Source organism: Thalassophryne amazonica, chromosome 5 (genome assembly GCF_902500255.1).
Source record: "Thalassophryne amazonica chromosome 5, fThaAma1.1, whole genome shotgun sequence".
NCBI lineage: Eukaryota > Metazoa > Chordata > Actinopteri > Batrachoidiformes > Batrachoididae > Thalassophryne > Thalassophryne amazonica.
The window spans coordinates 27,239,798-27,254,610 of NC_047107.1; the positions used below are offsets into that span (position 1 = coordinate 27,239,798).

The following is a 14,813-nucleotide window of genomic DNA, read 5'->3' on the forward strand; positions in this document are numbered from 1 at the left end:
ACAAGCAGCACAACAACACTGTGGGACAAACTATCCAAACGATGAGGACATGACCCACACAGCAGCAGTGCTGAGGATATGTCGACACATGATGTGGAAAAAGTCTGGCTTCAGAAAGTTGGAATCCTGACATGTTATGCAAACACTTAAGACCGCACGTCCTCAGCTAACATCTTAATAACCAGATTCGGCTGCAGTGTTTTGGCAGTGATTAGCACTGAAATTTCATAGTTTCAGTCACCCGTAGATGAATGTCTTTCACTGTGTCAACCTGCACAATGTCCAACACCTACAGTTCAAAGTATAAGCAAAATACAACTGATCTGAAGGAATAACTCACCTCACAAAACAGACATGAAGAAATACATAAATAATTACATTTGAGGATAAATACAGATTGAGGAAAATATTTTACTGTCTTCTGGAAGTAGATCAGCTGTTAACGTATCTTACCTTCATCAGTATTTGCAGGCCGGCAGTGGATGTTTAAAACTTGGGCAAACAAAGCCAGACACAGAAGTATACTTGGCCTCATCAGCATCCTGTTGAGGAAGCTACAACTGTTGGTTTTTCTGTGACTGGAAATCCACTCAGAATTTTGGGGTATCAGCACCAGGTCATTCACAGTGCTAACCTAAAAACAAAAAATAAAAATAAAGCTGTGTGTGCAAAATTATTCCATAAAACCTGGTGTTTTCAGAAATCCACCCTAGAAAAGAAGGTTCTGCAACCACCCATCCAAGATGAGTCACAATTTACTAATGTTATACATATACGTGACAGCCAGGAGGGGTGAATTCTCAAACCTGGGGAAGAACATTGTGTTGAAGTTTTTTAGATGTAAATATAACCAGCTTCCATAACAAATGTGGTTCAAGTCACTGACAGTCATTTTTGGGAAGTCAAGCACAGGAGAAACTAACTGAAAAGTTTGGAGGGCATAATGGGCTGTAATATGACATACGTGAATAAAATGAATCAAAACAGTGCATTCTGACCCTACTCACTTCTGATTTACTATCAATGCTTTCCAGGGATACTCAGCTTATGAAGAAACTCAAAAATGATGAATGAACCTCAACTGGGATTTCAGAATCATGCATTTCATTTTTGACTGTTAGATTTACAACGTATGTGAAAAAAAAAAACATCCATCCAGATATGATGTACGTGAACAGAATTCCATCAAATTTGACATGCGTGAAAGCATGCAGATGAATTTTTCTGATCTAACACAAATGTGTCTGCCAATTGAAAATGTAGAATGGACACATTTAACCCCCCTACCACCCACCTCATTTTGGCTTGTCAGTATCTCACAAATAAAAAGGGAACTTTCCCATCATGGGATATACAGGCTTAGAAGGGGTTAAAATTGTTGTGTGGGCCGCCAGAAGAGGAGGTACTGCTGGCCCACCACCAGAGGGCGCCCTGCCTGAAGTGCGGGCTTCAGGCACGAGAGGGCGCTGCCGCCACGGACACAGCCGGGAGTGACAGCTGTTACTCATTACTTCCTGACAGCTGTCACTCATTCTTCATCACCTCACTCCATAAAACCCAGACGTCATCTCCACCTCATCGCCGAGATATCGTACTTCATTGAAGGTAATATCCTCAGCTGTTTGTGTTGCAATATATCTGTATATTGTGAGTGTTTGCAGGAGTACCGGTTCCTCTATCTGTGGAAGCTGAGTGAGTGCAGGACGGCACTGTTTTCCCCTGAGGAATCACTGCGGTACTCATCACATATTGAGTGAGAGGTGGAGGTGGCATTCCCACCGTTGTTGTTACTGGGTGTACACACACCCACACTTGACTGTCTTTGTTCTCGCCAGCAGTACCAGATCCGACAGTCGGAGACGGTGATCACCTGGGAATTCGGGACTTGGCGGCTCCAGTATTCACCAGGTTCGGTGGTGGCAGAAATCGTGTGGTTCCGGCCCTTCTCAGGACAGACGTCTTCTATCCTCGAGCCTGCCCACACGTCACCTTTGTAATTTGACTGTAATCATATTCTGAGATTGTCTGTATATTCGTTGTGCACATTTCACAACATTAAATTGTTACCTTTTGGCTCATCTATTGGCCGTTTATTTGCGCCCCCTGTTGTGGGTCCGTGTCACTACACTTTCACAACAACAATATTTGTTCTACAGAAATCTTAAAACAACTTACCTCTTTTCTTGTGCAAAAAATTGCGTTGAAAACATCACGTATGTCACAATTTCACATATGTCAATTTTTTGGACAGAACCGTGTGTGTGTGTGTGTGTGTGTGTGTGAGAGAGAGAGAGATGGTGGCCATTGCAAAGGTTCTTCACAAAAACTGATGACATCATCATGTTGTGTGCACATTGAGCTCCAATCCTACTTTTTGCTGCTTATGCACTTGATAATAAAGGTTGTGTTCACGCATGTTAAATTTTGATGGAATAATTTGGAGTGAGCATTAAAATTGCTCTGGCTTAGGCATATTGAGGAGAGGATTGGACTTTACAGCTTGCTATATTTCTAAGCATTTATCACGGCAATATTGATAATCAGACTATGCTAGATTTGGGACCACTTGGATTTTGAGATTTTTTTTTTTTTACATAAATTAAACATACGTGATATAGAAACTGTATCCAGTTAACCAGACCAACAAAACAACTCAAATTTTAAGCTTGAAAATTGGGTGTCCAGGTATGTCACAACATAAATGTCTGAGTACCCTTTTTTTTTCAAATGTTTTGTTAAAAAATTAACTATGAAAGATTCTGAGGCAAGACTTTCTACAGATATGTAATATAAAACAGAAGAGACTAAAATGAACAAATATTTTTCTTGCATCTTATTTATTTGAAGACCATTTACAGACGCATAGCACAAAATAACACATTAGCAAATTGTGACTCAGATGGTAAAAACAGATGGTGTCTTGGGTGGCACAGCGGCAATTTCACGTGCAACAATTAGACAAAGACGGCGACCCCTCCCATTACAGAAAATCCCAGTATGTCAAACAAGGTCAATGTCCAAGAAACCATCTATTGTGCCACCCTAGAAAAGACAGCTCTCCAACCTCCCATCCAAGATGGTTAAAAACCAGATGGTGTCTTGGGTGGCACAGCGGCAATTAAGTGTGCAACAATAAGGCAAAGATAGCCACTCCTCCCATTACAAAAAATCCCAGTATGTCAAACAAGGTCAATGTCCAAGAAACCATCTATTGTGCCACCCTAGAAAAGACAGCTCTCCAACCTCCCATCCAAGATGGTTAAAAACCAGATGGTGTCTTGGGTAGCACGGCAGCAATTAAGCATGCAACAAGAAGGCAAAGACGACAGCGCCCTCCCGTTATAAAAAAAAACAAAAAATCCCTGTATGTCAAACAACAAGGTCAAAGGCTAAGAAACCATCCACTGTGTCACCTTAGGCAAGATGGCTCTTCAACCACCCATCCAAGATGGTTAAAACCAGATGGTGTCACGCACTGGTGCAGGGCCATACTGTTTGGCAGAAAACTCCACTGACTACGCCTAATATTTGAAGATGTCACCATTCAAAGTGTGCACTTGGTGATCCATCACACGCTGACAGATCAGCTCAGCGCAGTGCGTAAAACCCATCAACACATCACATCCACATGGATGACAAACCATTTCCAAGATTTTCACTTTGCAAGCATTTAGTCTCAAGGATCAGATGTGGTTTGGCTCAGAAGTGTGCAGTAAAGGTGGAAGATTGGATCACATGAGCTCACCTGTGCTGGAAATCATCACATTAAGAACAATTCCACTACCCTGCTGTATGTTTTTCTTTTTTCCTTTGGTTTCCTCTGTGCAGCTCTACATTTAGGTGAAAAGCTGTGACTTAAGTTATTATGAGGGCTGCAGACTAACAGCTATCTGATTTTTGGTTCATTCTTTTGAAATCAAACACAATTTAACATTTCTAAAGACAAGCGTTTACGCAGAATGCAAACACACAAGAGAGCGATTTTGCAGACAACAGATGTACACAAAGTGAAAAGTTGGACTCACCGATGTCAAGATCACTGTAAGCCGTGGAAGAAATAAAGCCAGCGAGAAGAAGCCACAGAGTTTTTCATCCAGGACCACAGCTGCAAGGGGGGGGGGGGGGGGTTCTGAGCTGAGGCGTGACTCAATGAGACAAGAGTGTTCATGTGAGTTTGTGAGATGCCTGAATGTCTTCCGCACTTAGCAGTTCCATCTCTGATCTTTGCAAAGCTGTTGTTTATTTAAGCGGATGCACTGGAGGAAGGTGGACGCGCCATTGCGACCTGAATCAAACATTTTAGAAAGCGCCACTTTAAATAACACAAGCCATCATTATTCGGTTTGTGAACAGAGAAGTTAAGAATGAATTGCTGAGACAGTCAAAAAAAAATAAAATGCTGATATAGCTAAAGAAGCCAGAATCCTCCGGAAACAACAAAAAATACAAGCGACTTGGACAAGGAACTGTAAAGTGATGATGAAGTTAAACGGATCTCCGGAGGAAACTAAAATCATAGTGTAAGAGAGCTTGCAGACTTGAACTTGGACATGAACTTGGGTATAAACAATTCTGGAAAATGGCTTTCATATTATGTGTGTGCTTACACTATGTAGTGAGACCTAATTTGACTGCTTTTGGGGGGGGGTTGTGGACTTTTCTTTTTATTATATGATGACAGCTGATTCCTTTGATTTTACATCTGTGCAGGAATTACAATCTTGTCAGTATACTGAGCACCATATACAGGATATGGAATATGAGATAGATCCAGATAATCATTTCTATTCCTTTAGAATAATTGTAATAATAATTGTCAGTATTACACAGATGAACAATACAACAACCGCATTTCAAATGACGGGAAATTATCAATAATCCACTTTAACAGTAGGAGTATGTACAAAAATTTGGGGAATGTCAAGGATTATTTAAAACAATCCTTTTGGTTTTATTGCCATATCAGAAACTTGGCTTGCAGAGGTTGATGATAGGAATTACGAATTGGAAGGTTATAAATTCCTATTCCTATTATATCCTCGATTTTGCTTATTCAATCATTTGAATAAACAAAATAGAGGAGGAGGAGTAGCACTGTATGTTGGCAAAAGGCTTAAATACAAAATTAAAGATCATTTGACATTGGCTGTGGAAAATCTGTCGGAATTTATGACAACTGAAATATGCATTGAAAAAGGTAAAAAATATTATTAGTTGCATATATAGAACTCTGGGCTCTAAAATTGAAGAGTTTCAAAAATGGATTGAGAAATACTTTTCACAGATGTATAACAAAGTAGTATTTGTTTGTGGAGATATAAATATTGATCTTTTAAATCTGCATCAGCATAAAGTGACAGAGGATTTCATTAATACTATGTACAGTTTAAAGTTATATCCAAAAATCAGTAGGCCTTCAAGAATAACTTCACATTCAGCTACTCTCATTGATAATATATTTACAAATGATATTGATACCAAAACATTAAGGGGCTTATTAACCCTCTGGGGCCGATGCCGGTGTATACGACGGCTAAGACCAAGCTTTACTAAATTATAACTAACTTTTTAATGATATGAGATAGAAACTTACTCTTTTTTTTTTTTTTTTTTGCTGAAAAGTTAACTCCGCAGACTTTCGAGCCAGCCATCGGCCATCTTTGTACTCCTCATAGAAGCTGTGTGATGATGTGCGTAATGTGAGTGTCCAATTGGAACTGGTTCACCATCACATGGTTTTCCAAAATCCAATCGTAGGGCAGATTTACCTCACATGTAAAGCCAAAGATCATTTTCAGGAGTGATATGTTACTAGTTGTCCCATTTGAATAGCCCCTTGGGTGCTCAAACAAAGAGTGTATAACTAGCAGGATTGCTCCACTAGTTTGCATGTGAATGTTACTGGATAACTCTGTTGCTTTCTCGGTGTACAGCACTGTCTTTCACACAAGACCTCAAATTACCCTTATAAAGTGTCAAAACAGTTGTTTATTATAGTTTGCTGTGTGTTTTGAATAAATGTGTGGAAAATTATTTTCCGCTTTACTTTTTCCTTTCTTATTTCTGATTGTAAACCTTTATTACACTTATAAAACACAAAAAAAGCATATATATTATGAAAGCACAGGTTGTCCTGAAAAAAGAGACATAAAACTTGATTGTGGGATGCAGGGAGAGCTGTTAACAGCAATAATAAAACATTTATGCCAGGCGAGTGAACTGTCTAGAAAATGCCCTCGGATCCCAGGGGGTTCATTAATGATATCAGTGACAATTTACCAATTTTTACAGTAATTGATCCAAACTTAAATAGCAAATGTACTGAGAAAATACAATATTGTAAGCTGTTGGGAAAGTGTAGGAACACGGACCCACAACAGGGGGCGCAAATGAACGGACAATGGAGGAAGTCAAATAACACTTTACTGTTGTGAATGAGCACAACAAACACAGCTGATTACAATAATAGTCAATGAAGTCAATTCACAAAAATGTGTCGCGTGGGCAGGCTCGAAGATAAGAGACGTCTGTCCAAAGCAGAACCGGAACCACACGATTTCCTCCGCCACCGAACCCCGGGAATACTGGAGCCGCCAAGTCCCGAACTCCCAGGTGGCCACTGCCTCCGCTTGTCGGATCTGGTACTGCTGGCGAGGAACAAAAACAGTTAGATGTGGGTGCGTCTGCACCCAGCAACACGTATGGTGGAAAACCACCTCCACCTCTCGTCGAAAAAAGAAACAGAATATCTGCTGTCCAACACACACAAGCAACAGATATTCACAGTCAGCTGAGAACGTTACCTCCTCGGTAGAGCGATATCTCGGCAAAGAGGTGGAGATGTCGTCCTGCTGATATACCACTGCTGATCAGATGATTGGTGACAGCTGTTGTAGGTGATAAGTGACAGCTGTCACCCCGGCTGCTCCTGTGAGGCGGCAGCGCCCTCTGATGCCTGGAGCCCGCACTCCAGACAGGGCGCCCTCTGGTGGTGGTGGGCCAGCAGTACCTCCTCTTCAGCGGCCCACACAACAGGACCCCCCCCTCAACGGGCGGTAGAAATCGGCCAGGAGGGCCGGGTCCAGGATGAAACTCCTCTTCACCCAGGAGCGTTCTTCGGGTCCGTACCCCTCCCAGTCCACCAAATACTGGAAGCCCCGGCCCATCCTACGGACATCCAAGAGCCGGCGCACAGTCCAAGCCGGCTCGCCATCGATGATCCAGGCAGGAGGCGGCGCCGGACCCGGAGCACAGAGGGGTGAGGTGTGATGCGGCTTTATCCGGGACACATGGAAAACAGGATGGATCCGCAGTGAGGCCGGAAGCTGAAGCCTCACTGCGGCTGGACTGATGACCTTAAGGATTTTGAAGGGGCCGATGTAACGGTCCTGTAGTTTGGGGGAGTCCACTTTGAGGGGAATGTCCTTTGTGGACAACCACACCTCCTGCCCTGGCCGATACGCAGGGGCCGGGGTCCGCCGACGGTCTGCATGGGCTTTTGCCCTCGTCCGGGCCTTTAGCAAAGCAGAACGGGCGGCGCGCCACACCCGACGGCACTTCCGCAGGTGGGCCTGGACCGAGGGCACACCGACCTCTCCCTCAACCACCGGAAACAACGGGGGCTGATACCCCAGACACACCTCAAAAGGGGAGAGGCCGGTGGCTGAAGACACCTGGCTGTTATGGGCATACTCGATCCAGGCCAAATGGGTACTCCAGGCTGCCGGGTGCGCGGCCGTCACGCAGCGCAAGGCCTGTTCCACCTCCTGATTTACCCGTTCTGCTTGCCCGTTGGTCTGAGGATGATACCCGGACGAGAAACTCACCGTGGCCCCCAGTTCCCGACAGAAGCTCCTCCAGACTTGCGAGGAGAACTGGGGACCGCGATCGGAGATGATGTCTGTTGGAATCCCATGCAGCCGGACGACGTGGTGGACCAGGAGGTCCGCTGTCTCCTGGGCAGTCGGGAGCTTCGGGAGGGCCACGAAGTGGGCCGCCTTGGAGAATCGGTCCACTATCGTGAGGATGGTGGTGTTGCCCTGGGACGGCGGGAGGCCCGTGACAAAATCCAGGCCGATGTGGGACCAGGGGCGATGAGGCACAGGCAGCGGCTGGAGCAGTCCCGATGCCCTGCGGTGGTCAGCCTTGCCCCTGGCGCAGGTGGTGCAGGCCTGGATATAATCCCGGACGTCGGCCTCCAGGGACGCCCACCAGAAGCGCTGCCGGACAACTGCCACGGTCCTACGCACCCCTGGATGACAGGAGAACTTGGAGCTGTGACAGAAGTCCAGGACTGCAGCCCTGGCCTCTGGTGGGACATAAAGTCTGTTCTTCGGCCCAGTTCCGGGATCCGGGCTCCGTGCCAGGGCCTCCCGGACGGTTTTCTCTACGTCCCAGGTGAGGGTGGCCACGATAGCGGACTCCGGGATGATAGGTTCCGGTGGATCCGACAACTCCGTTTTGACTTCGTCTTCATGCACCTGGGACAAGGCATCCGATCTCTGGTTTTTGGTCCCGGGGCGGTAGGTGATCCGGAAGTCAAAACGGCCGAAGAACAGTGACCAGCGGGCTTGCCTGGGGTTCAGCCGCTTGGCGGTCCTGATATACTCCAGGTTCCGGTGGTCAGTGAAAACCGTGAATGGCACGGACGTTCCCTCCAACAGATGTCTCCACTCTTCAAGAGCCTCTTTCACCGCAAGGAGTTCCCGATTGCCGACGTCATAGTTCCGTTCAGCCGGGGTCAACCTGCGTGAAAAGTAGGCACACGGGTGGAGTACCTTATCGGTCTCTCCGCTCTGGGACAGCACGGCTCCTATCCCTGAGTCAGAGGCGTCCACCTCAACCATGAACTGGCGGCTAGGGTCGGGCTGCACCAAAACTGGCGCAGTAGAGAACCGTCGTTTCAACTCCTTGAACGCGGCTTCGCACCGATCCGACCAGGTGAAGGGGACTTTTGGAGAGGTCAGGGCTGTCAGGGGGCTAACTACCTGACTGTAGCCCTTAATGAACCTCCTATAGAAATTAGCGAAGCCGAGGAATTGTTGCAGCTTCCTACGGCTTGTTGGTTGGGGCCAATCTCTCACCGCCGCAACCTTGGCTGGATCAGGGGCGACGGAGTTAGAGGAGATGATAAACCCCAGGAAGGACAAAGACGTGCGGTGAAACTTGCACTTCTCGCCCTTCACAAACAGTCGGTTCTCTAACAACCGCTGCAGGACCTGACGTACATGCTGGACATGGGTCTCAGGATCCGGAGAAAAGATGAGAATATCGTCCAGATATACGAAGACGAATCGGTACAGGAAGTCCCGCAAGACGTCGTTAACCAAGGCTTGGAACGTCGCGGGGGCGTTGGGGAGGCCGAACGGCATGACCAGGTACTCAAAGTGACCTAATGGGGTGTTAAATGCCGTCTTCCATTCGTCTCCCTTCTGGATCCGAACCAGGTGATACGCATTTCTAAGATCCAGCTTAGTAAAGATTTTGGCTCCATGCAGGGGGGTGAACATGGAATCTAACAATGGCAACGGGTATCGGTTGCGAACCGTAATCTCATTCAGCCCCCTGTAATCAATACATGGACGAAGTCCGCCATCTTTCTTGCCCACAAAAAAGAAACCTGCCCCCATCGGGGAGGTGGAGTTCCGGATCAGCCCAGTAGCTAATGAGTCCCGGATGTAGGTCTCCATTGATTCGCGCTCAGGTCGTGAGAGGTTGTACAGCCTGCTGGACGGGAACTCAGCGCCTGGAACCAAGTCAATGGCACAATCGTACGGACGGTGCGGGGGAAGGGTGAGTGCCAGATCCTTACTGAAGACGTCAGCAAGATCGTGGTACTCAACCGGCACTGCCGTCAGATTGGGAGGGACTTTGACCTCCTCCTTAGCCTGTGAACCGGGAGGAACCGAGGATCCTAAACACCCCCGATGGCAGGTTTCGCTCCACTGAACCACCACCCCAGACGGCCAATCAATCCGGGGATTGTGCTTCAACATCCATGGGATGCCCAAAATCACGCAGGAGGTAGAAGGAGTTACAAAAAACTCAATCTCCTCCCGGTGGTTTCCAGACACCACCAGAGTTACTGGTGGTGTCTTGTGTGTGAGTAAAGGGAGGAGGGTGCCATCTAGTGCCCGCACCTGCAACGGCGAAGGAAGCACCACCAGAGGGAGCCCTACCTCCCTTGCCCATCTGCTGTCTAGCAGAATCCCTTCTGACCCCGTGTCCACCAGTGCTCGGGCTTGAAGGGTTAAATCCCCGCTCAGTATTGTGACTGGGAGTCGTGTGGCAATTTGTGTGTGTCTCACTTGAATGTTTTGACCCCTCCTTAGCCCAGTCTCTAAGGGTGGTTGTTGTCGTTTTGGCCGTTTGGGGCAGTTTCTCTGTGTGTGCTCAGTTGAGCTACAGAGAAAACACTCTCCACGGATCAGCCTCCCCATTTTGGCCCTGTGCGTTTCCCTAACAACGTCAGCAGGGGGAGCTGTTGCCCCACAAAGCGCTGCGGCTGTGGAGCGTGGGGAGGGCGGCCCCTTTTCGAACCCGGAAGGGGGAGGGGCGGCGCGTATCCGGTCACGTCCTTCGCCTCGCTCCCGACGGCGTTCCTCCAACCGATTGTCTAACCGTATAACGAGATCGATAAGCCCATCTAAATCCCGCGGTTCCTCCTTAGCTACCAGCTGCTCCTTCAGAACCAACGACAGTCCGTTTATGAAGGCGGCGCGGAGCGCAACGTTATTCCAGCCGGACCTCGCAGCCGCGATGCGGAAGTTGACTGCATAAGCGGCTGCGCTCTCGCGTCCCTGTCTCATTGACAGCAGCACGGTTGAAGCGGTCTCTCCTCTGTTAGGGTGATCGAACACTGTTCTGAACTCCCCCACAAACCCAGTGTATGCTGATAACAACCGTGAGTTCTGTTCCCAGAGCGCCGTAGCCCAGGCGCGTCTTTACCCCGAAGCAGAGCAATCACATAAGCTATTTTACTAGCATCTGACGCGTACATGACGGGACGTTGTGCGAAGACGAGCGAACACTGCATAAGAAAATCCGCGCACGTCTCCACACAACCTCCGTACGGCTCAGGAGGGCTTATGTATGCTTCAGGGGATGGTGGGAGGGGTTGTTGAACCACCACTGGAACGTTTATATCCTGCACAGGGTCGGCAGGAGGACGAGCTGCAGCAGCGCCCTGAGCGCTCGCCGCCATCTGTGCGGAGAGAGCCTCCACCCTGCGGTTCAGGAGGATGTTTTGCTCAGTCATTTGATCCAACCGAGCCGTAAAGGCGGTGAGAATGTGCTGCAGCTCACCAATCACGTCTCCTGCAGACGCCTGCGCTCCCTGCTCTCCCATTGGTCGTTCAACAGCCGGGTGACGCCCCTCGGAGTCCATGACGCTGGCCGAGATATCCTGTTGGGAAAGTGTAGGAACACGGACCCACAACAGGGGGCGCAAATGAACGGACAATGGAGGAAGTCAAATAACACTTTACTGTTGTGAATGAGCACAACAAACACAGCTGATTACAATAATAGTCAATGAAGTCAATTCACAAAAATGTGTCGCGTGGGCAGGCTCGAAGATAAGAGACGTCTGTCCAAAGCAGAACCGGAACCACACGATTTCCTCCGCCACCGAACCCCGGGAATACTGGAGCCGCCAAGTCCCGAACTCCCAGGTGGCCACTGCCTCCGCTTGTCGGATCTGGTACTGCTGGCGAGGAACAAAAACAGTTAGATGTGGGTGCGTCTGCACCCAGCAACACGTATGGTGGAAAACCACCTCCACCTCTCGTCGAAAAAAGAAACAGAATATCTGCTGTCCAACACACACAAGCAACAGATATTCACAGTCAGCTGAGAACGTTACCTCCTCGGTAGAGCGATATCTCGGCAAAGAGGTGGAGATGTCGTCCTGCTGATATACCACTGCTGATCAGATGATTGGTGACAGCTGTTGTAGGTGATAAGTGACAGCTGTCACCCCGGCTGCTCCTGTGAGGCGGCAGCGCCCTCTGATGCCTGGAGCCCGCACTCCAGACAGGGCGCCCTCTGGTGGTGGTGGGCCAGCAGTACCTCCTCTTCAGCGGCCCACACAACAGTAAGCATTTGGAATCTGAAGAAGCTATCACTGCCTTAAAACATGATTTACTTTTACAGAATTGGAAATCCCTTTTATGCAAAATAGGATGCTAACTTGGCATATTCTGAATTTGCAAACATATTTCTCAATATATACAACAAAAATTGTCCAGTTATACAGTACATAGAGCGTGTCAAAGAAAATAAGTTCTTAGGTGTTATTATTGATGAAAGAATTCATTGGAAAGCTCATATTCAACATATTCAAAAGAAAGTGTCAAAAAGTATTGCAGTACTAAATAAGGTAAGGCATGTTCTTGATTCTAAAGCACTTCATACTCTTTATTGTTCATTGGTTGCTCCCTACTTGGCTTACTGTGCTGAAGTTTGGGGCAATAATTATAAAACCACATTGCAATCATTTATTCTTCAAAAATGTGCATTAAGAACAATTCACAATGTCGGTTATCGAGATCACACCAATTCATTGTTTATTAAATCTAAAATATTAAAACTTCACGATATGATTATGTTTAAAACTGGGCAATTAATGTATAAAGTGAAAAACAAGCAACTGCCCCTCAGAATTCAAGAATTTTTTAAGGAGAGAAAGGAAAATATAATTTAGGGGCTTGTATCATTTTAAAATTGCTGGCGCTAGGATGACCAGGAAAGGCTTTTGTGTTTCTACTTGTGGCTCGAAAATATGGAATAATCTGGTGAAGGAACTCAAGCGATGTCCAAATTTCAATCAGTTTAAATGCCAATATAAGGAACTGATGTTTTCTGAATATGTGAAAACTGTGTAAATTCTCTGAAAATTCAATTCATGGTTGAAGGACTATATAGCTGTTGGTTAAAGTATGGACAATTAAGTTATTAATTTGTTTTTTGCTTTTTTTTGTTTGTTTGTTTGTTTGTTTTTTATCATGTGATATGTGCTGTTATTTTTGTGGATATGATGAGGATTTTGATTTTATTCATTATTTTAAGATGTCTGTGTTTTGCTGTTCTGCTCACTTTGTTTTGGTTTTGCTGTGATAAGTAAAACTTGCTGAGGTAAAAGGGGTAGGTGTATATAAGCTTTGTTTCTACCTACACCCTTTCAGTTGCATAGGTTGACTGGCTGAGAAATCAGTATTGTTTTGTATTATTTTACTGCAAAGTGCCAAATAAACTTGAACAAGGATTTTTTTTAACCAGATTAGCAAAACAAAATCAGCCAGGTAACGTCGATTTACCCAGATTTAGTTCAAATATGAGTAAATGAAGTATTTTTTATTTTTTATGGTTTCATGTTGAGTTTTGTAAATGAAAAAAAGTGCCAATGACAGTCCTGAAAATGGTTTATGTATTCAGAGCAGGTGTGCCATCTAGTGTTCAAGAGATGAAACTTTAGCCACTGACCCAACGATGAATACATTTATGCAGTGGTGGGCACACTTCCGATAGATAATCCGATAACAGATAATTATCGATGATAATGTTTTCATTATCGGATTATCTTTTTAGATAACTTTAAAAACCATTATCGGACAATTATATTCCGATGAATTGTCATCCAATAACTTTCATGCCGCGTTCACACCGGGCCCAACGTGAGCGACAGCAGCGACAGGTTGCCATGTAACCTGTCAAGTCACGCACCGCGACAAGATGGACGCGAATGAAGCGACGCGAGTGAAGCGATTTTGAGCGATTGGCACGTTTGTGGCGCGATATTGCGTCGCATCACGTCGCGTTGCCCTCCTCCCCAAGTTGAAAAATCTGAACTTTTTCGTCTCGTTGCGCCGCGATGACCAATCAGAGACTGAATATGTAGTGACGTGGAGATGTCTGGAGTTTGACTGAAGATGTGAACATGTCCTGTCTCTGGTAGCAGCCTGTGAGCAGGACTTATGTCTCATTTGTATTTTATTTCATAATTATGACAGAGTTTTTGGAGCGAGCAGCAGCCCCACAGCAGCGGGGAGCGGAGTTTCTTTTTATTTTTATTTTACATGCGCACGCGAGCGAATCGTCTGTGGAGAATATTTTACTTATTAACTACACAGATGTATAATAAAGCAAATGGTGACTGGTTTCTAAACACAATTAGAGTTTTTGGAGTGAGCAGCAGCCCTGCAGTATAGGCAGCAGAGTTTCTTTTTTTTTTTTTATTGTTTACATGTGCAAGCGTGAACGGGACAGTTGGTCCTCAAACTGGGTCCCGCAGACGATTCGCTCGCGCGCGCACGTAAAATAAAGAGAGAAAGAAACTCCGCTCCCACTGCTGTGGTGCTGCTCTGCTGCCTGCTACGGAGCTGCCGGTGGGGTTTTTTGTTTCCACCAAAAACAGCAGCACTTTGATAAATCCCAGAGACTATTTTGAATATTTTTTTTTAATGAGACTAGCAAAAAGTTACACAGAAACCTTACAGAGGATTAAATACAACAGCAAAAGTGACACACCGAAGAACAGGTTAATAATAATAATACAACCCCAATTCCAATGAAGTTGGGACGTTGTGTAAAATGCAAATAAAAACAGAATACAATGACTACGTTTACATGTAGCCAATAACCCTTTCATAACCGGAATATTAGCAATAACCCAGTTGCGCATGGCCATGTAAATACACGCAAAAACCCGAATATGCTCACATTCGATTTTTAAAAAACCCAAATATGACTGCTGGGTTACTCGTTTCGAACCCGAATATCAGGTCATATAAACACGCATCGTGATATCCCCATAG

The 14,813-nt window shown here is 45.9% G+C and overlaps 1 protein-coding gene across 1 annotated transcript in view; it reads right to left on the reverse strand.

Moving 5' to 3' along the window:
• LOC117510220 (fibroblast growth factor receptor 1-A-like) overlaps window positions 1-629 on the reverse strand; it is a 42,405-nt gene extending 41,776 nt beyond the window's left edge. Inside the window, exon 1 of the mRNA XM_034169844.1 lies at window positions 454-629. Within this exon, the coding sequence (XP_034025735.1) occupies window positions 454-541 (88 nt within the window). The 5' untranslated portion in view covers window positions 542-629. The remainder of the gene's footprint in view (window positions 1-453) is intronic.
• Window positions 630-14,813: the final 14,184 nt, after the last annotated feature.